The sequence below is a fragment of the Fistularia commersonii genome, chromosome 32 (assembly GCF_037954325.1).
Source record: "Fistularia commersonii isolate RoL2024-O1a breed Wild chromosome 32, RoL_Fcom_v1.0, whole genome shotgun sequence".
Lineage (NCBI taxonomy): Eukaryota > Metazoa > Chordata > Actinopteri > Syngnathiformes > Fistulariidae > Fistularia > Fistularia commersonii.
In genome coordinates, this window is record NC_141315.1 from 9,964,808 (window position 1) to 9,988,502 (window position 23,695).

General features: G+C 45.6%; 1 protein-coding gene and 1 long non-coding RNA gene across 3 annotated transcripts in view; one reads left to right on the forward strand and one right to left on the reverse strand.

The window, feature by feature from the left end:
• Positions 1 to 217: 217 nt before the first annotated feature.
• skap1 (src kinase associated phosphoprotein 1) overlaps positions 218 to 23,695 on the reverse strand; it is a 40,582-nt gene continuing 17,104 nt past the window's right edge. Inside the window, exons 5-13 of one of the 2 annotated variants that reach the window (XM_086139991.1) lie at positions 20,782 to 20,862; positions 20,338 to 20,421; positions 20,127 to 20,251; positions 19,380 to 19,443; positions 16,798 to 16,980; positions 12,416 to 12,469; positions 12,206 to 12,315; positions 1,157 to 1,259; positions 218 to 394 (exon numbers count right to left, since the gene is read on the reverse strand). In XM_086139991.1, the coding sequence (XP_085996117.1) occupies positions 1,167 to 1,259; positions 12,206 to 12,315; positions 12,416 to 12,469; positions 16,798 to 16,980; positions 19,380 to 19,443; positions 20,127 to 20,251; positions 20,338 to 20,421; positions 20,782 to 20,862 (794 nt within the window). In that variant the 3' untranslated portion in view covers positions 218 to 394; positions 1,157 to 1,166. Of the gene's footprint in view, positions 1,260 to 12,205; positions 12,316 to 12,415; positions 12,470 to 16,797; positions 16,981 to 19,379; positions 19,444 to 20,126; positions 20,252 to 20,337; positions 20,422 to 20,781; positions 20,863 to 23,695 lie in introns of both variants that reach the window. The other variant, XM_086139990.1, reaches the window with a different exon arrangement.
• On the forward strand, positions 6,666 to 14,912 carry LOC147215440 (uncharacterized). Its single transcript, XR_015104219.1, has 4 exons — positions 6,666 to 6,712; positions 12,201 to 12,286; positions 14,195 to 14,360; positions 14,862 to 14,912. It is a non-coding gene; the product is annotated as an uncharacterized LOC147215440 (long non-coding RNA).

The following is a 23,695-nucleotide window of genomic DNA, read 5'->3' on the forward strand; positions in this document are numbered from 1 at the left end:
CCGTCATCCCCGCAATACACGCACACTTTATAACCCAACCATCAGAATTTGAAGTGAATGATACTGATTTAAAACACTGATCCTTTTAAAACAAATATTTGAACATTTATTCCGTCATTCGGATAAATAGTGTTTTCTCCTGGTTAAATTGTAGGAATTTCTGGTAAAATCAATTCAGAAAAGAGAGTTGACAGATAAATGGTGTTGGATGAGTCAGTTAGTGTAATTATCATTGAATTTTTATTTTGTTACAAGTTAATTTAGTCAACAATGTTGGAACAATTTGTAAATATTACAATAATGTTAGTAAGTTGACAGCAAAGGGTTTATTTTTTTCAAACCGGAGGTGATTTTCCTTGATGTTTGAACATTCGGGATGCCACACGGTTATTATCTGAAATTATATCGACACTGAAATGTAAGAAAAAATAATTCTGAGCTCATTCAACAAGAAAAATTAACCAGGCGGACAGATTCGGTGCAGTTCTTATTAAATTCGCTTTTACATAATGTCAGAAAATCACAGAAAATAGTCATTAAGAGGGAGTCAAATCGAAAAATTAAATCAAATTAAGATTCAAAACAGAATGAAATTCAATGGAGAAAGAAACCGGAGGATATTTAGTTCTTTTATCTAATCATCTGCACATCGATACTGGAGTGTGTGTGTGTGTGTGTGTTTCAGCGCCGGAGATTTGCATGCTGTAATGTACCATCTAATGACTAAATTACGGGGGATTATCTGACGGGCTTGTCTGTGAAATTCATGGCCGGACGCGACGGCTCTGTGGAAGGAAAGGGGGTGAAAAAAAAAAAAAATCCTAGAAAACACGAAGGCTAGGCGAGGCCGCATTAATAATTCAGTTTTCATTTTAAGCAGCGCCTATCGGACTGTATTAGGGAATCATTTTCTTAAATAGGACAACCGATGCTGTAATCAGGCTTTTGTTGCACTTGTTTATGCTCGCCGGGCGCCCATTGCGGCGTTGCGATTGCTTGGCGCAGTACTTCTTCCAGCCAGCAGATGCCATAAACGGCGGGTCAAAGAGGGAATGTACCTCCGCGGCAATCGGGACGAGCACCGGGGGGACGGTTTCTGCGTATTAGGCCGCAGTAATGCTCCATAATGGTGATGATAAAGAGAGCGTCTCCGTACCTGCCGCCGCTCACAGGATGTAGGCCGGGTGCAGGAAGTCTTTAGGGACGATACCCACCGCGCCGTTGAGCTCGCCGACCCACCAGCCGTGGATGTTGTACTCCTAAATGCCGGAGAGAACAACAAAAAAAAAAAAAAAAGTCTCTTGAGGTTCTGGTAAACAAAGCAGGATTTAACAGGGTTTACCTCTCATTAGTAACGCGGTAATAACCGCCGCGCTGCTGTCCCGCCGGGCCTCGGTCTCCGCTAAAATAGAGGAAATTAAAATTTGGTTCGAGCTGTTAAAAGGCTGCCAGACATCAGGCTTCTTGATTCCTCCATAAAAATTCAGCTTCCGCTCACTTGTTAAACTGCGAGGTTATTAAACCCAGCCTCCGGGTTTTCCAATTCACAAACCGTTCCAACAAAGTCAACGAGCCGGTGGGGACGGCGAGCGTTCGGTGGAAAAACAGCTGGGGACGGCGTGACGTGCCGGGGATCATTACAAAGCTGTGATTAAAAAAAAAAAAAGTGTGTGTGTGGGGGGGTAGGACATTTTTCCAAATGTGGAGAAAAAAAAAGTGAGTGGCATCGCAGGGGAAACCAAAAAAGCCCTCAGGTGATAAAATGTTTACAGAAGGAGATTTTCACAGGTCATTTCTCTGTAAATCAAAAGCCTGAAATGAAATGAGAAATTTCAAGAAACTGCTTTTTGAGCCGTCTGTTGTAGTGTCGTTTAATTTAGAGTAAATTAAAACCGTAGACATTTAGGTTAAGTAAAAGTGAAGGCATTTCATTGCCTCTTATGTGGGAAAACACAAGTCAGGGAATTGTTGGAAATATAATTATAAATCTGTGAAGTAAAATGATTAAATTTGATCTGATTGAGTAAAAATGTTAAATACTTGCATTTCTTGTATAATTAAAATGCTTCTGTCAGGCAGACTAGATTGTTTTCTAAAGCTGGATAAATCAAAATATAAGAAACTTTCAAACTGCTTTTTTTTGAGCTGATCTTTGTGCCATCAAAGATCAAAAATTTAAAAAACCGAATTCAAATAGACCGAAGATGGATGTTTGATCATGGGGTAATGTGTAATAACACATTTGTAATCCGTTTCCCGCTCAGACCCCTCACACGGCCCGGGGCTGCGCGAGCCGATCACGGGGCTCCAAATAGATCGACGATCGATCAATACCCGGCCCCAGACAGGACGACCGTTAGCGCCCGGCAGAGGAGGAAGACACGGGCGGCCATCTTGTTCCTGCCCTCCCGCTCATCTCGCCGGCAGCAGATTGAGAGCGGCCGAGGCGACCATCCATCTCACTGAGGAGCAGATGAGACGCTCAGCTGCACACAAGCAAGTCACACACACACACACACACACACACACACACACACACACACACACACACACTTTTATAAAAAGTTTTCCACTCTTCTCCAGGGTTCAGTCGGGGGGAGGGGTTGGGCCTCAGAGACAAAGTTAGCCTCGGCAGCATCGCTCTGGAGGAAAGCGATGTGGGACGCATTTTCAAACGTTATTTCTGGGTTGTTGTTGTTGTTTTTTTTTCCTTTTTGTAAAGTCTTTCGTCACGTGACATTTCCCCAAGCAGCTCTTTTGATCGTGGGATCAGAGGCCGCGCTAATGACCTCGACGGGTCAGGTTAATAATGTGTTATCGAGCCACGCCTTGCTGCGTGAACACACACACACACACACTCCAGTTCCAAACTTTGGGCCGTCAATGTTGTGAAGGTCAAGAGGAGCCCAGGATATTGTTAATTTCCCTCCTGCGAGATTAATAAGGATTTCATTTTAATCATAATAATTAATGTTATTGTATCACAACAGTAGAGACCAGCAATTTCCAACTCTCGGTTTCCCGGATGATTTTGTGACCACAAAAGTAGCTTCTAAATTCACAAACAGCAATTTTAAAAACAAAATTCATGACCCTATGAATAATCCAAAGAGGATGCTGAAGGGTATTTGGGAACTGAAGAAGGGAAACACAAGTTCTGGGAATGATTTTTTCCTCATTAGTCTCGACTTCGGCCTTAGTTTTCCCGGTTTTCCGGGGTCGCGGCGACCCGCTCACTAAAGGTTTGTTCTGCCGTAAAACGGGGAGTGAACCCGGCTGCAGGAATCCGCGGCCGGCGCCCGTTGGGAAGAGAAAAGGGAGACAGAAGGAGGGGGAGGTGGAGGGAGATGCGACGGGGGCGAAGGGAGGGGGGCGCAAAACAGTTTTTCTCTCCCTTGGGGGTGTCGCAGCACAATTCCACCGAGCGCTCTGACAGAGAGGTTTATTTATCTCCGCCGCCCATCTGTGCGGTCGGTCTCAAATTCTCCCCGAGAAAGGTCTTTTGGATTATCAGTGCCGCCATTTTAATACAAGTGCTACGTGGCGGAGTGGGCACCAATGGCAGTGGGAGTCTGTCAGGCGTGAGAGAGTCCATCTCGGCGGCACTCGCAGCGGGTTCATCCAGAGTACACCTGCTGTAATGGCGGCATCACCGTAAATTATCCACCAACTAAAACTATGCAAAACTCCTCATCGTCCCCGTCCTCCTGTTTGTTTTCTGTCTCGAAGGTTGATGTGTGTTGCCGCGCGGAGAAGGGGGGGGGGGGGAGCACATCCGTCCAACGCTGAAGGAGGCTCTGACATTCACGGACGACAGAACAGGCGGGAGATGTGAGAGCGTGATCATTCCCGGTGAATTTGTGACGCTGCAACTTTAAGCGTGTTTGATTTGACGGGTCTGAAACCGGCGTCCGGAACAATGTTCCTGGACCGCCGTCCGGCTCCGACATCAGGGCCCAATGACTCAGAAACGATTGTCGCTTCCAAATCAATCCTTCCTCCTGAAACTGCCGAATTTGGCTTTCCGGTCCGATCTGCCGCCGAGGGCAGACGTTTCGGAGCACCTGGAAAATAGTCGGCGCGAGTTCCCATGTCCATGCTCTGAATCTATTTTTATTTTTACAAATTCAGGCTGCGTTTTCATTGATCGGTCATTTGATTGATATTTAAAATATTTATACATCACATTGAAAATAATTCAAGCGGTTATTCCTGTTGTACAATTTAAGCTGTATTGATTAATCTTCATATTAATTTCAAAAAAGTCTTGTGAAGCTGATGTTGATATGCTCCTGTAGTTTTTGTTATATTCACTGGCAATAATAGCAGCCAATTGCACGGCAAGGACACACACTTCGGCTGTGTATCAGTGATCAAGCAGGAAAACGAAACACACATTCGAAATGATTCACTGCGGGAGAGAAACGGACCGGATTCTAACTGTAAATACAAAAAGAGCAGATTTTATACCATAGTTGATGTCTTCGGAAATGCATTCACTCGGGGTTCTAAAGGAGGAAAATATCACAACAGGTGTGTTACTCCTCTGTGGACACACACACACTGTAGTTTTCTTAATAGTATAAAGTAAAATAATATAAGCCAGTACTTTTGTCGTATTAGTCAAGGTACCAGACAACTGACTCATCGAGAGGAAGGTGAAAAGAAGACAGTCAAACAAATGTCAGGTGTTCCGTCCTGCAGGTGTGTGTCTGTTTGAAAGAATGTCTCCAGAGCCAGTGCGTGAATGGGCAACACTGAGTGTGTGTGTGTGTGTGTGTGTGACACACTGCAATGTGACGGTGGACAGCGTGTGTCAGTGTGTGACAGTTAGAAACAGTTTGAGTGAGTGTGTGTGACGGTGTGACGGATGTCGAGTGTGTGTTACGGTGTGACGGATGGCGAGTGTGTGTGACGATGTGCGTTTGCGGCAAGAGGGAGGGTCGAACAGCGCCGTGTCGTGGCGGCTGCGGCGCGTCGACTAGCTGACCTCCCGGTGACTCCTCCGCCGGGAGAACGGAGAATAAGCATGGGCGGGGCTGACACTCGGGGGGAAAGGGGGGGGGGGGGATCAGGGGGAGGGCAGGTTGCCATGACAACACCTGCAGTGTACCGGCGCGATCGTTTATTTACCACTCAGGGGGCTGGCTAATGGTGGCATTCTGATAGGGCCCATCGCTCATGTCCCGCGAGCGGAGGACGGATTGACAGCCGGCCGAGCCTGAAGCGAGGAGAAGGTGAGTCGAGGTTGGCTGGATGTGGCGAATGACAACGGGGGCGACGGAACGCCGCCGCCGTTGCCGCCGCCCGTCGCCACAGAGTGCCTCTGAACATCCCGCCATAGCGTTCTCTTTTCCTTCCTCATCTGCATGTCCTTCCTCCAAACAAACCCACGGCTGCACGCGCTTTCCAATGCATACAAACGAAGGGGGGGACGGGCGAGCGGGTGAGCGGGGGCGCTAATGAGCCTGACACATGAGGCATCTTTCCTCGGCCACCAGCTGACTGAGGCAGGCCTTGGGCGTGATGGAGCGCAGGAAGTCTCTCATTGCCCTGCCGCTGAACCCGCCGCCTGGGTGTTACAATTCCTCCCCTCCTCCCTCCACATTTCCAGCCCCCTCCCTCCTTTCCTTTCTCCCTCTTTCCACCACCTCTGCCGTAGCATCCTCTGTTGTTTTTTTTTTTTTTACAAACCTCCCCTCTCTTTCATTTTCTCCTCTACATAAACTCATCTCCCACACACACACACACACACACACACACACACACTGCAGCTCTCTCTGCAGTTCCTCCATCACACCGGCCGCCCTCCTAACAAAGAAACATGGACACCTTTGTCGGAGAGAAACCAATCATCTATAACCTGCGATCAGGTTAGCTAGCCCTTCCCGGCTGCTCACAAATGTCTTCATAACACCTGCAAACTGCGAGGGGGTGGGGAGGGAGCTTTTCGGAGCTGCTGAAAAAGTCCAAACCTGTTCAGAAATATGGATGATTATTCTGCGCAGCCAGAAATCGAAATGGCTACTTAGTGTCCATTTTTTTCCAAGTGGGCTTTTAATTAAATCACTGAATTGGCTTCAAAGTGGAAACATGACTGAGCACGAGAACGTTTGAAAATATCTCGGGGACGGAGAGATTTAATCAGAAGAAAAACCTACTCGCTCCTTTCTAATGCTCGCCTGGGATACAGATAGCTCCTTAACTTAATAGCAATTTAAAGGGGATTTGTGTATGCCACTGACTGTCTGTAATGATGACTGTTTACACCGCCCCTCATTTATAATAATTAAGCAGAATGGATTGGGGGTGGGTCGTTCGGACGCCGTTCTGGGCTATTGGCTCGGGCTGAATAATGACCTACTGTAGTTGACCGGGGGATGACCGCTGCCTCCTGCGTGACCCCGAACCCCAGACTCACCCCCTGCTACTTTGGGTGGTAAATAGGATGTCTTGCCCGTCTATAGCGACTTGGTGTCTATGGCCACAAAAGCAGCCAGGGGTCTTTAAATGGGTGTGTGACGGAGAAAAGGAGCGGGGCAAGGGTGGGTGGGGGGGCACACAAAAGAATAAAGGGATCCCCCCACCTTTGTCTCTCTTGCTTGACTTTTCCCATCTGATTGTTTGGCTACTTTTCCTTTTTCTTCAGCCGCGTTGAGTGGTCACGACCTGCCAGCGGCCCGGACGGCAGAACAAGCCTCAACTGACGCAGGTAGGTGATTTCAATGTTTAACGCTGTTTGGATGATAGAGACGTGCGTTTCGATCGGGCTTATTCGGAGCGTAAATCAGTCAGCAATTAATCAGTGAATCAGCATGTGTTTGTGAAAGATGTTGCACTGCCACGAATCGCCACAAGGTGTCGCTGGTGTCCACACTCTTGCCCTACCGGCAGCTGTGGCTGCGTACAAATGTGCTGGGGCTCTTCTCTGGGAGATGTTCCCCTGGATTGGCTGGAGAGTCTCCTCTCTTTGGGCCCTGGTTGGGCGGTGCATGGAGGCAGAAAGGTGAGCGGAGGGGAAGGAGGTGAAGACGAGGTAAGAAGGTGGTTGCACGCAGCTACGGCGGCGGCGGCGGCCATGGCGGCGGCAGCGCTTTGCCAGTGCTTTACGGACCCCGGATGGGTTTGTGCCATAAATCTCTCCTCGCTCTTAAGCGGTGTTCTCCATGAGTGCCTGTGGGAATACAGGAATGTGACAGCTGACCTGTGGAGCCCGCAGCTTCGCACTCTGGATACATAAATTACAGGGCAAGAATGCAGGACAAGCGTATGGTTTAGTGAAAGACACGGCCGGAGAAAGTGTACAAGAATCACACGTCGGGGAGGGGGAGTGAAACAAAAAGCTTTAAGTTGCTGTGATAAATTCACCCGACGTGTTGCAACACTGTAAATCCTTTAGCAAACACCCAGCTGGATGCCGCAGGCTGCGATGCGGGGAAACGGCAACGGCTCGAAACCAGGCCGGCGATGTGATGCTGCAGAAAAAAACCGAGCTTGCAACTATTTGTCAGCACGTGCTGAAATGTCAGTGAAACGCCATAATGCGCATTAGAAAACTGCAAGCCATCTGAAATGAAATGCCACGGAAATTAAAATATATAAATAAAGGAATAAATTAAAAAAAAATCACAAGACAGATCCTCCGCCGTGTTTCTACCTCATGTATCAGAGCGCCGAGCGTCGCCATCGAGCTCCGCGGAAGCAAGTTAGGCATCGATGAAGCCGGCAGCGGCGCAACCAAATTAATTCCCTCGAACTAATGGGATTCATATGAATTGTGAGGTTCCTAATTTATTTACTTTGTCAGCGATACACAGCTGCGCGCACGCGGCGGGGGGGAGGAGGGTGGGTGAGGGGGGGCGAGGGGGGAGAAAATACACACAAATACAGTAAAAATGCCCCCACTTTACAGTAAGTGAGAGATCGATAATGATGGATGAGGGCCTTTTATACAATCGGCATGTTCTCCTCAGTTCGCGGCCATATGACACCACGCCTGTGGCTATCCCATTCTGCACTTCAGCAGTCAATCACATCCTAGCTTTAAAAATAACAGTTTGTTAGCACCATTGATTTAGCACTTAGAGCGTGTCCTTATTACCTTGTAATTATGGTCAGTGTTGACATAACAGCACAGACAACTAGGCCTCCCACCCTGAGAGAGAATTTATGGGGCCTGGTTTTATTACGGCTATTTCATGTGTCTGGGTCCCCAGTTAAGCGACAGACTTGAGTTCCAGCCAAGGGCCCGTATTTCACTCATCGAGGTCAGGGTTCTCAGGAATCCCCCCGTAAAACTGAGCACCGGTGGGAGGGGGGCCCCGCGTGAACACAGAGAAGACACGGGGAAAGCCCTCCCCGAGGGGACATTAAAATAAATAGCCGATTACGGTCCATAATCCAAATAATGCCATTCAAGCGAGGGGGGGGGGGGACACGTGTCGCGATGAGGACGCAAAAGGGGACGCGGGTGGTGTCGTGTCATCGCACGCGCGCAAACAAAAACAAACACGAGGAAGGAGGAGAGATAGCCTTTTGAATAATTTACGACCGGACCCTTTAAAACCATTAATAGCTGTGATTCTTTGTGCTCTGTCACTGTGTTATGACTTCCGCCTCCAGCCTGACAAAACAAGAATAATCTCCCTCCAACTGGGGAGAATCTACGGCCGCGCCGAGCTCCCGGACCTGAACTTTGCTTTCTGGCGTCCGCAGCGAGGCGGTAATCCGATCCTCGGCCCGGTGAAGGCGGGCCGCGGGGCAGGGCCCTGGCTGTTGGAGCCGGATCAGTAACAGCCGGCCGGGTTCCCTTTTGTTTCTATCAAAGTGAGCCTGCCTTTTTCATCGGGGCGTGAAAAATGGACACGGCTGTTTTGACATTTTCCCCTATCAACCGGCGCACACAGACACAGGAGGCTGGCATTTCATTAATCTGGCGCTGCCAGGAGAGCCTCAATTAAAAGCCTATCCTCTGTGAAGGGCATATTTTACCTGAGCTCACCTGCAGTGAGAGCATCGCACTCGTACGGCCCATCCATCTCTCTCCATCTCCTGCTCGATTTCTTTCATTGTTTAGAAAAGAGCACCGCTCCGCCGGCGAGGCTCTGTTTTAGCTGTCAATTCTCTTTATCTGTCAGCGGGAATATGCAGACAGCGCCTGGCCGGTTCTTACCTCCGCCAGCTATCGCTATTAATCCCGACGGCTACTAAACTGCGCTAAACCGAGGGAAAAGTCTGCCTTTTTATTCTCACCTGAGGTGTCTTGTAAATGAGACACCGTGACAGCAATTATCCAATTCAGAACGATGATTCAGCCATTTCTTCACTAACTGCACCCAAAATAGAGGGAAGATCACAAGGCACGGAGACCGCTGGTGGGTTTTCGTTAGAAAATGACCGGGCCGGCTCCCCATCCCATTGTCTTCTATCACACCGTTATATATTAACACAGCACAGTAGTCGCGTGTGACATCTGACCCCGGTAACGTCAGAATACCACATTAGGCGCGCATTTAAAATCAATAAAAATAAAGCAAATGATGCCATACAAGGTAGATAATGGCATCAAGGCGACGGTCCCGTTCACAGCGACCCTCTCACTCCATTCAGCCTTGACTCCTTGACGATCGCTGCGGCAGACGGCAACGCATTCTGCCTCCTGAAAAGACAAACCCGGCTATTAAATTCACCTAGAATGTGATATTAACGCGGTGTGGCCCTTTAGCCTGCGATTTTACCCCGCTACTATCAGCTGTAAATGTATAAAATCAATGAAATACGCTCAATTATGTCATTAGACAGAGAATATATATCGACAGCCAATGATCCAGCTCGGAGATGCTACAGACTGTATTCCTTTCAGTGTAACTGCCATAAAATTAATTTAAAAAAAAATAAGAAGAAAAATCCAACGTAATTTCAGTAGCAATTATGTAAAATCAACCAAATTTTTTTTTTTTTTTTTAGCACCTGGAAAGGCTATAAAATCCGAGTGAATTCATTCCCAGGGCTGTTATATGAACCCAACGCGGCCATTATCCATGACTCCTGACCCTGAAATCCTCTGAAGCCACTGTTTTAGCACGTGTATAAAATCAATAAAAATACATTAAATTGTTTCATAGACAGTAGATAACAGCATCAGCGGAATGATCCCATTCAGCCCGATTCCTCAACAACATCTGCACTCCAATTGATTTAAAGGATGAAAAAAAACATATACATTTTTGAATGAGAAATAATTTCGATTGGAAAAAGACCTGGTTCCAAAACCTATTATGCGCATTTTACACAAAATGTTAACAAAATTTTAACTGCAGCAAAGCGAATCTGGCTATAAAACCCTCCAGAACTGAATGTCGCATTAACAAAACGCAGCCTCCGACCACAACGTCGGTGTTGGATGTTTGTGATCGATAAAAAATAGAACCAAAACGAAATCCGCCATTTAGTTTCATTTTCCGATTAACAATTGAAAGTCCAGTATGTGCAAAACACATGTCAAACAGTGAATTACCTACTTATGTTAATTATGTGCGTAAGACTTTTATTATGTAATTAAGTTGCTACTGCCAAAGAGTTTGCTAATTTGAGTGTAATTAGGCCAATTTTTTTAATTTCAGGCACACGGGTGGGAGAGGGGGGTTCTCGGTGGGTCGGTCAGGTTTAAAATTAAAACTTGGTGGAAGGCGTAGAGCGGGAGCCAAGGAAGAACCCGTTACATTTTTGGGGGCCAGATGTGGACGTTTTCATTAATTCCTGAGGAGATATTTCACCAGATGCTGGCAGAGGTCTACTCTCCCAGCACCGGAGCTGTCCTACAAAATGACATATTACAAATAATTAAAATTCAGCAGCTTTGTTTTATTTATCAGCCACTCAGAGTCACTGGTGATTAAGCAACACGTGACATCGGTCATTTTTCAAACTGCACCATATAATTACTAACAGGGAAAAAAAAAAAAAGTGAGAATGGCTTAATTTGCGCTCCTCAGATAACGCAAGGCAAACACACACACACACACACACACACACACACACACATCGCGACGGTTCAATCTTCAATCCCATAACGGACCAAAAATAGCACGGCGGTAACAAGTCGCCGCACGTAGCCGAGCAGAAGCACATTGATTTCCGGTAGGGTGGCTCCTCACCGGCTTGATGCCCGGCATGCAAGCGTGAGATGGCCATAAAGACAGGCGGTGGAGGAGGTGGGGGCCCAGGGGGGGCAGATTGAGGGAGAAAGAGCTGAGATGCAGGATGGGCTTCACCTGCCGTTTATGTCGAACAGAGGAGAGGAGCCTCGCATGGCTGCCTACTCAATTAACCCCTGAGACAGAGGCTCCGTAATGAACAACAGCACCATTACCCAGCGCTCCAATGGCACTTCACCCCGCCAGCCCTCAAATAAGACCGCCGCTCTCGCCGCCGCCGCCACCGCCGCGCAGGGACGGCGACGTCGCTAACAGAGGAGTTTAGATGCGGGGAAGATCAGCATGTTCAGACTGTTAGGTGATTACCAGAGTTGATGTTGTTTAACGTTTAAATAATTGCACATTTTACACACCGATTTCTCATTTTGCTCATTTTAAACTGCTCTAATTGCCCCTGTTATTGACTATGAGGCAAGGCTGCAATCAGGAACAGATCCCACCAGGGCTAGGAGACGGGGGAAAAAATAATATCCTGATATCCAGCTGCTGTTCAGGAAATTCAACATATAAAAAGTCAAAAAAGATCTGTTGCGTAGGATCTGTTCTGTCTCAAAACTGATCTGAAATGTTCTGATTTTGCTTTTCTTTAATTAGAAGTAGATTCGATATTTGAAATTAAAATTGTAAATACAGGGAAATTTAACACAAGTCCTTTCCCGTTTTTTCCCGTCTTACTAATTTGAAGCTCGTCTGCAGCTTCGACAGGTAATTGCTTCGATCATTTTTTGCATCCTTAATTAAAATTCCATGTTTTCTGTTATTGCAGATAAAGCGGTTGGGACAGATCATTTCTATGTTGACTGTTGAGAAATTGCTTGTTGTGTTTTGCTAATGTATTTGTTCGCAATAGTTTTGATTAAAAAAAAAAAAAAGAAATCACAGTACAATGTCAGTTGATATTGAACAGATATGGTGACTTGGAGAGTATTGATATCGTATTCAGACTGACTGGAAAACCATTGTTTTGTTTGTTTTTTTTTGCAGCTGACCTTGCTGATGACGTGGATGAGATCTCCCCGCTGGAAGTCCAGCTCGTCCGGCTCGTCGGCATGGCAGTCCCATAAACTCTGGTAGTAGTTTGCGTAATCCTGTGGGTTGTCTGAGAGGTGACACAGAGGCGGTACTCATTGTCTCATATCTGAACAAATTGCTATTACTATTGGGATGAAAAGTGAGATGGTGGAAAAGTGTGTGATTACCTAGCTTGTTGGACACTTGACCGAGCTCATCAGGAGGATCTGGGAAATCCTCCTCTGAAATAAATAGAAACAACATGCATTTAGACCAGCGGTCAGGAACCTATGGCTCGCCAGCCATATATGGCTCTATTCAGTTGAAAAAGAAAAAATCAGTTTGGAACTGATTTTGAAATACGTTTGATATTTTTTCATAATACTGTGACATTTTAAAGTAAACAGATATTAGTTTTGAAGAAAAATTTCACAGGTCACCCGTCTGTCGGGCCGGGAACCATTGGCTTCCGAGCACATCCGGGTCGTTGTAAACGTTGAAGAGATTTATTTTGTCAGATAGCCGACTAGTTTATCCGCGTCAACCCTCATAACAGACAAGATGACAAAAAGAAAAAAAGACAATGATTACTGCACATTCCAGGCAGCATGGACAGAGGAATTTGCATTTGGATATGAGGTATGTCTAGTATGCTAAGATAAAATTGCATCGATGAAACGGTAAAATATAAACCGGCACTTCAAACAAATCCATGCAGGACCGGCGGTCGCATTAAAAGTAAGACATGTTTAATTCATTATACGTTAAAAATACTATATGGCTCTCAATGAAATACATTTAGAAATATTTGGCTTTTATGGCTCTCCCAGTCAAAAAGGTTCCCGACCCCTGATTTAGACTTTTAGACACTTTGCCTTAAAATAGCAGGGCTCCGGCATTTTTGTATATATTTTTTCTTATATCTGACGGTATAAACGCTGACAATGAGCAGCACTTGCATATTCATTTCAACCGATTTTCAAATGATTTCTTTTTGTCGGTCACATTAAAGATGAATGAGGAGTGGGGGGAAAAAAATATAATGACAGAAGAAAACAGAGCGGATGGCGAACCAAACTGATTTATCTCCACCACCACGTGAAATGATGATTACTCTTTTACCAGACCGGACTCCACAATGGGGATCAATTAGTTTGAATTAATCAGTTGGCAGGGAAGAAGGAAGGAGGCCGCGTTTAAAGGCAAGTGGGGGCGGACATGTCATTGACTGCGAGGCGTGGCACCCGGACGGCTGAGATGTGACACGGCGATACGCCTGCCCTGCGTCGCCCGCATCCATTCTTAACACGGAGCGCCCTGACAGCAACGCTGGCAACACTATCCACCTTCCAGCACGACCTGTGCCTCTGCTTCCAGGAAGGGCAGGGGCAAACACACACACACACACACACACACACACACACACACACACACACACAGACAGGACTCAACATGCACACAGCGATTGAGCTCAGGAGAATAAACTTGCCAAGCGACCGTATGTGACTTTGCAAATTCAGCAGATTTTACAGCGTTATTTAACTTATGCAAAAAAAAAGAGGCTTCGAAAGAGGAATCATCTTTTGAATTTTTTCCTAAAAGGTCAGAACCTCCTCATGTTACATGTTTATTTTGAGATGCATGACATGCACGTTTGTCCAATTTTTGAATCACACTGCAAAATCTACTCGGAGGACTGATTTTCAGCAGCAATGCCTGACGGTTTTAGTTGACTAGTTGTCACTCTGATGATTGACTTCTCAGACATATTTTAGTAATTCACTTTTTAATTAGACTTACAACCCCTTTGAGTTTTAAGTCCCCACTCAGCAACGGTGAAACTAGACTAAATCCTACAACTCTGACCGATTTGATTCTTCTGCTGCTAACTTTCTGAATCCACCCTCGGTTTCCCTGAAAATCAATACCTGCTGCTTTTCTCTTTGCTTTTTTTCCTCTCGATTTAGGTCTGTGAGGGAAAGTGTTTCAGACTCACACCGCTCGTGTAATTCCAGAGCGCGACTACTGGGATCATCCGCCTCGACGACACGCCCGTGGGTGGAACGGGAGGGGGACGTCACCAGGCTACGTGCGTCTCAGAACATCAAATTGGTCCGAGTCTCGCAAGAAGAGGTAAGAAGTTCACCGGAACGGAGGATATTCAAGTGTGTCTCTTTTGATGAACCATAAAAGGAAACTCCTTTTAAGTCATACAGAAATCCTTTGACAAAAATATGCATCTGCCATCTTGCTGACTGGTGTCGGCTGATCCCATTTAGTCAGGGATGGCTGATATTTCCCTTCTGATCCGGCTGAACGTTAAGATTCAGATGGATTTAAAGCAACTTAGTTCAAAGACTGAATGAAAATCCGGTTCAAGACTTTCGGAAAGTTCTTGACAAGAAGAGAAAGGGGGGGAAATCGATAACTGAAATATGATATTGTATATCACCATCATTGTCTCACAATGTTGTTGTCAGGGTACTGCTAAATGCAAATTTGCCGCATGAAATAAATGAGAGACAATTTGGAATTTAAAAAGAGCGTTTGTATTAAAAGTAAGAAATGTGATATGTGGTCATGACACAGGAGGAGCGGAGAATGGATTTTTATTTTGTCCAAACATTTGTTCAGCAGTTCAGCGGCCGCGGAGAGGAGTATCCCTCAGTTGAGAGGCCGCCGCTACGGGCCAACGCTTTCTATACCAAAGAGATTTAATTTTCCAGTCAATAAAATCAGTCATCAGCACCGGAGGCAGAGCCGCCATCACTCCGCATCGTGCCGGCGCCGTTCAGCCGGGCTCCGAGTCTCTAGGAGCTCATCACCTGGGAGCGTTCATCTTATTCAGCGTTTCCTCACCAGTTCGTAGCGCCTGTCGGGCACGACCGCGTCGGTGTGAAATCTTAATATTAGCCAGATATTTTATGGCAGCGACAACAAGTGGAGGCTGATTGTCATCTGAGTCGCATCCAGTGCATCAAACAGCGGGGGGGATAATGTCCTCCGTGGACCATATGGTGCAGCAGACACACAGCAGCACATTCAGGAGGGACATTAAATACTCATTTCACTAGAATAATACAAAAACACTAAAACTAAACAGGATGCAAAGGAAAAACAAATTGTAATTTTGTCTCTATTGTTTCCGGCCTGCCTTTTTTCTTTTTTAATATCAAATAATTGCATTAAATAATATACCTGAAGTAGCGTTGCGTGTTAGCTTGTGTTTGTTGGTAGCGAGGTCTATTTTTAAGTCAATTAGAAATAAGTAAATAATACAGTTTGACCCATCTCAGCGCTATTTATGTATTCACTCATTTCACAGATGAAATTTTGTTTGAGAACAGGAAGTGGAAAATTAATATTCAAATGTATGGTTCCACTGTAAAGGTTCTTCCTGTATGAGACTTTCTCCAGCTGCAGAGCGTCTCTCCCGTCCTAAAGTGTCTTGAATGTGATCGACTGCTCTTGTAAAGTAGCCTTGCGATGAAGACGGTCAAAGAGACCAAGTAAATAAACAACAACAAACTACGTGGGGCTATTTCTATCGGTTGGGGAAAGGCTTTAATTTAATCTCATAAAGCTCTCTGTGTTTCCTACGGTCCTAATCAATGAAAACGACCATAAATCCCGGCGAGATAATAATTTAACAGTATCTAATCACTGCGTAGAAGCTGTAAGAGAGCAAAGTGAGGTGCGGAATGATTGATAAGCGACGGGGGTGAGAAAGTGAACGAAAGAGGCCGTCATTCGATACGCCATCTGTGGTCAGGGTCTGTACCTCTTCCCAGATGGCTTTGAGCGTCCGGGTGACAGTCCGAAGACGGATTCCCCTCTCACCAGTGATTTTGGCAAAGGTAATGTACTCGCCCAGTGAAACAGAATCTTGATGTATCTTATTTAATAGAAAGAGTGATGGACGGCGGGCCAGAGAAGATCGGATCGCAGCTTTTGTCCTTCTCTGGGATCTCTTAGCCTCCCTGACTCATGAGACTGTCTCCCCCGCAGTGGGGATTCACGTGAACTGCCCCTGTAACGTTCTCCATCAAACCCTAATTGCTATCAAAGATGAGACATGAGGAGCTCCAGGACTATTTTAAGCCCAAAGACACAACGTTTTTACTTCCCTTTCCCACTAAACTGCTGTTGCTAGGCAATTTTGGCCAAAACTTGGCTTAGTGTATTGAATTGTGGGCTATTTGTTGCTTGGCAACATAAGCTAATTGGACGTGCCATGACAGAGGGCTCGGATTTAGCAATGCTTTCGCTGATTCTGACGACAAAACTCGACAGGACGGAAAGCGTTCGGGGGGGGGAGGCGAGGAAGGAGAGCAGCTTTCTGGTCAGCAGAAGAGAATCTGTGCAGCGGCCGCCTCCTCCCTCTTGCTCCTGACACGCTTATTAGTGTTGCTTGATTTAAAATGAGCGATCAGTCTGGTCGTTGCGGCGATAAGGAAGCACATGGCAATACACGCGCTCTCCAGGCAGGAGCCCCTCAGGGCTGAAGCTTGTATGTTCATTTGTCTGACAGAGGAGCGTTTGCGTGTCCGTCGCTTGTGCGTCCTCCTACCTGGCAGCACCTCATAGATATCGTCGTCGTCGTCCTCCTCCACCCGCCCTCCTCTGCTCTGAGCGACCTGGCCAGCGGTGGAGGGCCGGGGCGGCGGCAGGCGGCTCAGCCCCTCGATGTCATCATAGGTCTCCTCTTCGTCCTCCTCGTCCTCGTCGAAAGGTATGACGTTGGAGCTGAGATCTGTGAGTGAGCGGGCGGCGTTAGCCTCGAGATGGAGCGCAGCGTGGTGCGCGAGACACACACATGCATTAAAGAGGTAAAGTAAGAGAAATGAGTAAGGGGCAGCTCTGCACAGCAGGCCACCTCGCTGTCACACACACACATGCACAGGTTATCTATTAACCCGCTCCAGATTGAATTAATTGAACTGCATCGTGTGAACGTGGCTGATACACAATTATACCCTCTGACCATATTTCATGGTAATTTTTGCAGTAAATATATAAATCACAATTTGAAATTACCATAAAACATCACTCGGCTCTCGAGATCCGCGCAAACGTATGAAAAAAGCGGCGTTTTTTTTTCCCGAACATTATTATCGCCAACAAAGACAGGGAGCGACCAAAGCTCCTGTTCTTCTGTTTGGTTCATCATCTCGCCCTGCAGGCGGTCGGATGGCAGTATGCCGTAATCCCGCCCGCTGAACACCTTTCTACATCCAGGTCACGGAGCCCGAGCCTGGATGCAAAAACAAATGGCCGCTGACGATAACTGTTACACGGGTCACATCGCAAACCCGTGTGGGTCAATGGAGGTTTAAATGTGAATAAACAGTGTTTTGTCTCATCAGGTGCAGCCGGGAAGGATAAAACCTCAGCTTTTGTTTGTTTATCTTTATAAAGGAACGAGTTGGTTTTATTGCAGTTTTTTTTTCCCCAATCAATTACATTTTACAATTCATCATAATGCTATTTTATTAAGTGACTGTTTGAACCCTGATCACCCTGTTCATTCCCTGATCAAGGAATAAAATGTTCTCATTTCATTTGTTTTGTTTCAATGTGGAATATCACTTTTTATCCCATTTTTGCTTCAAAGAAACTAGCTGGAAAATTCACACTAAAATACATTTCAAATAAAGAAAACTATAAAAAAAACCTGAAAGGTAAATTGCTGAAAATATCATATGGAATGAGAATGGTTGCCTGAAAAAAAAACCCTTTTGTATAATGCGGCGGAATTTATTTCACAGAACAATATCAAGATGAATGAAACTCCTTGGTTGTTTCATTCTTTCTTGGCTAAATACATCCTTAGCGTATCGAACCGGGAGCCTTGTTTTGTCTAATGAACCGAATCGGGAATTGACTGCATCTTAGCGGCGCTTACATGAATTATTTCAGCTGAATCAGGTTCTTTCCTAACGTTAACACCCCCCCCCACTCCCTCCTTCCAGCACACGTGTGGACGAGCCAACATTAAGGTGGTTAAACAAAAAGGCAAGAGCTTTCACGTGAAGCGGGGAGGTGAGGAGGGTAAATAATCATCAACATGCTCTCCATCAGACCTCGCTCCGCGGCGAAGCCCGTCTGGGAGGAAGTAAGACAAACTGCCGAGTGTCTGTTACTTCCCGCAAGTCGACGGCCCAGCCCGAGCCCGTTTTAGCGTAGACGGGGCCGAGCCGCTCGCTCAGATGGAGCAGCAGACTCATTGCGGGCGACTGGCCACTGCAACACGGGGTATCAGGTCCACCGGCCGACGGGCAGAAATCAATGGCAAGGGAGGATAACCAGAACAGCTACAAATCAATTTCCTGTAAGTTGGAACCCAGTAGGAGGGTTAGGGAGAATGGATGGGGGGGGGGGGGGGGGGTGATGGTGCACATGACACGCCGAGTGACACGTCTGACAAGGGCCCGCAGGGTTCTTGCGTTCACAAAAAGGTTAACTGTTTTTATCCAGTTACTTTAGGTGACTGCTTTAAGAAGTCGACTCCGATCAGATCAGTTTAAACTGAATTCAAGTTGTGGCTCCGCCACTGGTCCCCAGACCACCTTTAAAATACTGATGTTCGCTTCCCTCTTTACATATTTAGCAACAATAATAATAAAAATATCATTCAGTCATTTGTTGCTGCTTTTAAAGAAATTCTGACAGTAATTTCAATTGCAATTTTAAGACTTTTCTTTCAGATTTTTATTTTAGGAATGTTATGGATTTTTGGAGGTGAAGACTTTAAACTGTTTTTGAGGTCATTTGTCGAAGATTCTTATTAAATTTCCCTTCTTCTCAGAGTGATTTCTTGCTGATTTACAGATCATGTCTTGCAGGTGCCCGGTGAAGCCGGAGTAATTCCTTGTTGTTTTTTGCCAGTTAATGCACTGATTTTTTTCAAGATTTTGAAATCGATCACATGAAAGTGACAAAGAGCAAAAATATACTGAATTGAAGAAACAGCAAAAAAAAAACGTTACTAACAGAAAACATTCCCTGCTCATTTGCATGTAATCTATATAGACGTAACAGTAAGCCTTTAACAGGCAATTCCAGAGTCTCTAAATCCACTTTAGCAAAGCCCTTCTGGAGGCTCACACACTCAGACACAGTAGAATCCGTAAAAACAAAAGGCGGTCTTACCTCTGAGTACAAAATTAATCTGGTTCACCCACTCTCTGGCCTCCTGATGGCTGCTGGCTGTGAACTGGTGGGAGAGAGCGGCAATAACGGCGTGATTATCATCACATCTCAGTGTCCATTAAAATGTAGCCAAGAGTTCTGATTCTTAATCGGCGAGGCGAATTAGCGAGTGAAATCACAAATAAATTCCCCTCTTTGAAATATCACTATGAAATGATCATAACTTCGCCGCAATGCAATTATCTGTTTGCATAAAATGTCATCAAGATGCATCGTAATGCGATGGTGCCATTTATAGCCCTGAATATCCGCACCCAGATGGATTTAGATAAAAACACACTTGATAGGGAATTAAAGAAAAAAAGCTGAGGTTTTAGTTTTTTTCCCAAATCAAATCGCCCCATATTCTGCATCTATCATGCATATGGGGAAAAAATGGTGATATTGATCTTTTATTTAAAGACCCGGTTGTGACATTTGACATAGTGACATTTTACAGAAGAAAATTAAAGTTGTCTGTTTTCTCTGGGGGGGCCGGTGTCACCCTTTCTAAATGACCTCAAACATACGACATTACGTCCTTATTAGAGCCATATATCTAAGTTGGGATGAAATCGGTCGATAATATCCGCCGCACCGATCCGCCGGGCGGGATGTTATTAAGACGTTTAAGCAAAACTGGCTCAAAACATCATTTTCCAAACTACTCTTCCTGACAGGGGCTGAGCTGGGAGCGGTTGCACAGACCTGGAAGCTACGGCGGCCCGGAGCGAACAGCTCGAAGCAGGCGTTCTTCCTGGAGTCGCGTCTCACATTGTTCACGAGCTGGACGCTGTAGTCGCTTATATGAAACGAGCCTTTCTGCTGTTTGTCTATCGGCGAGGAGACGAAGCTCCGTGTTAGTTCTGCGTTACAACCATATATTTCTGTGAATGTATGACAGAAATTCACATCGAACCTTTTTCACTTCCAAAGTAGTAGAAAATGGAGTTGTTCAGGACGCACCATCTCCTCTGCCACTCAGAGCCGAAGAAGCTGTGGTCTGGAAAGAAAAGTTACGTTTTTGTTTTGTCTTTTGGCGTGTCAATCAAAACATCCTATACCATCCCTGGAAGTGGCTACAGCATTTGCTTAACTTTTTATTTTGTTATGTTTTTTTTGTTTTGTTTTGTTTGTAAATCCTCTTTCAACAGCTGTGGCATCAGTTGTCAATTATGAAATACATCGAATGTTTTTAAGTAAATCACTGGGGACATTTTTCCAACCATTTCCAGATCTTTTTTTTTTAGAATTCTTGTGCATTTTTGGGATTTTTTTAGCTCATTTCTGGCATGATTTTAGGTCATTTCTGCATATTTTGGATGCATTTCCTATGTGTTATCGGGTCACTTTTGCGGCGTACCTTTCCGTTTCTTTTCCAAGTATCCCTGCTTCAGGATGTTGCTGAGGTCCTGGGCAGCCACAGGTGGGATGTCCTCAAAGTCTGCGCACAGGAGCGGATTCTCTCATTTATTATTTACAAGATTTCAATCTTAATACCAAAGACAACTGAATAAATGACCCCACTCACAGAGCCAGATTAATAATAAGTGAGAAATCTTTACGAGTTGGTGGCGTCAGATGATGTCGAGCATCTTCTGTTAAACTGATTGATCTCTTCCAAAAGAAAAAAAATTACATGAATTAACTAATTGTTTCAGCACGAACCCTCTTTTCAGGCCGAGCCGCGTTTCAAATTACTTCCATTCCCGAGGCCACGCGCCCAGACTCATCAGGAATATGGAGTCTTCTCCGCCATGGATCAAGCAGGAGGCTGCCGGGCTTCGGGATCGATACGTTAGCGGCGCTGCTGAGCAAAGCACTGCTCTCATCTGCTCATGCGGCACTTTGAATGAGAGCGCCGCCGTCCCGCAACACCTCAATACGCAAAGGGAAATCATTTTAAACACGAGGCTCAGGTTCACAAAGGGTCTGGATCTATGCGACTGAAATGCACGCGTGAATTTAGGTGATTTTTTTTAAGTAGCTTCCTGCAAATGATATTTTTTGCTGTTTTTTTGGATAACTTTGTGCTTTGTTTTATTTCCCTGACGAGTTTCTGTCCCGCCAAGATGAGAGTAGACTTTTAGCAGCCGTTCGACGGTCCAGTTGAGGCCTCGGAAAAGTGTCTAGATATTTGTCACATTCTTCAGCCTGAGGAATTTGGAGGGAAAATTGTCAAAGTGAACCAGAGGTCAGCATAGAGGGCTGTCTTCCGGCTCTCTGGAGTATCTGGTTTTTCTGTGGAAGCAAAGTTCAACTTCCGTCAAACTCATTGGCGAAGAGGCCTTTGCTCACGGAGCTAAAAAAAAAGAGGGGTAACACGGACCGCCTCTCCATTCTGAAACACAGCGACCTTTTAAAGGCCGTTTACACAAGTCAGCGTGACTCCATTCAGACCCCCGATGACACAGACAACGCCTGAGTCCACCCCCTTCTCGCTGAGGAGCTGCTGGGAAAAATCAAAAATGTCAACCCATGACGGTGAATTCAGCTCCAAGCACAGATGAATCCCTGTATGTGAACTCATGCTCTGGTCTGGGATGTAACTGTTCAAGTAGAAATAGTCTCCACATCCTAAGCAAAGAGGAAAGACTCTTGGAACTCAAGTGGATGAATCTTTGTTTTGTTTTTTTGATTTCTTGCCGGGGATTTTTCATGAAATATTGGAAGCCAATTTCTAGCTCATTTGAAGTTTTTTTTTAATTTTTATAAATTGCAGTCTTTTTGCAGCAAGTTGAAGTGATTGGGAAATAAGCTACACTAATAACTAGTTATAAAAAGTAGTAAATTAAAAAAAAAAAATGAAAATATCTTGGCATTTCTGTGCTGTGTTTCTTTAAATGAAGAGTATTCTTAATTATTTCTTGAACTTTTTAAATAACTTCAGAAAATTAACCCCCCCCGGCCCCAACCCCTTGTTTTTGGGAATCCCTGTTCAAGCGGGTGAAAATAAAGCTAATATTGGCTTTTACTTGACTCCCCCCTGCAGATATTTAAGTTTCCCACAGTGTGTGATCCGATAACCCCACGCAGCTGCAGCCAGCGGGCCTGACAGATGAGCGGGTCGTCCCGGAGCAGAGCCCCAGACGTCTCGCGCCGCTAACGCCCTCACATATCATCGGCCTGCCTTTGTGGATGGACTGACCGGTGACACTATAAATACAGAGGTGCTAAGGACTGTTTTGTCAAAGAGAACCTGATTCAGTACATCATAACAAACAGCAGCCATTACACTCCCCCCACCTCATCTATCCGCCGCCAGTCCCTTCATATTTTTTTTTTTTCCGTTCCCGGCGCTTGCTTCCCTGTTGTAGCCCACTTCTAATCCCCTCATTCGTCTGTTTCCTTCCCTTTGCTCTTCATTTATCTCAAAGGTCGAGCCCGGCTAATAGATGAGGAGGTGCGACATCGACGCGGATCACTCGGACCCGCTTGAGTCAATAAACATTACACATTCACGCCCGACACTTAAACGCTGCATGACCTGACCTCACTTGACCGTCCTTTGTATGAATCCCAAACACAGCCGCAACAGAGTAGATGCAAACATAAACTTTCAAAATAGTGTGTGTGTGTGTGTGTGTGTGTGTGTGTGTGTGTGTGTGCGTACCCGTGCGCACACTAGTTCTAGATCCTTCCACAGGGTAGCAGCACAAGCTAAATGCTCCACTTAGCTGGCAAGCGAACCAGAAAAGAAAGGGAAAAAAGAAAAACAAGCACCTCCTGATTGGCGGTGAGTTAACAATGCCTCCTTTAATGAAACCTCCACGCTAACACCTCCTTGGGACCGATGCATTTACGAGTGGACACACGGAAGGATAATGTTATTTGAAAATGTGCAATTTAGGGCAATTTTTTTTTTTTTTGAAGAAAAAAAAAGAAAAACAACAGCCATCATGCTGTTTGAGTTTGAGCACAGCCACAAAGAGACACATTAATGCATCTAATTAAGGCCTGGTAAAAATCTCAGACAGACGGCGCTCTTTCATAAAAATCATAAATTGCGTTATCAATTATTCAGGGCAATACCACGACTTCATTTTCATCCCCTTTTGCGTTTTAATTAGCAACCATCCGCAGCTTCGGTATTGACATTAATTTGATGGCAATTTATTGATATTTCAGCATAACCTATTTAGCCCAAACGCAATTACCCTCGACAAAAGAGAAGCCGATGGATGTGATGTTGGGAGGCGCGTCACGCCTTTTCGTAAATCAAGGTGAGCGGGCTGAGTTTACCGGATCTAAATGGCTATCCCGGCCAGAAAGCGGGG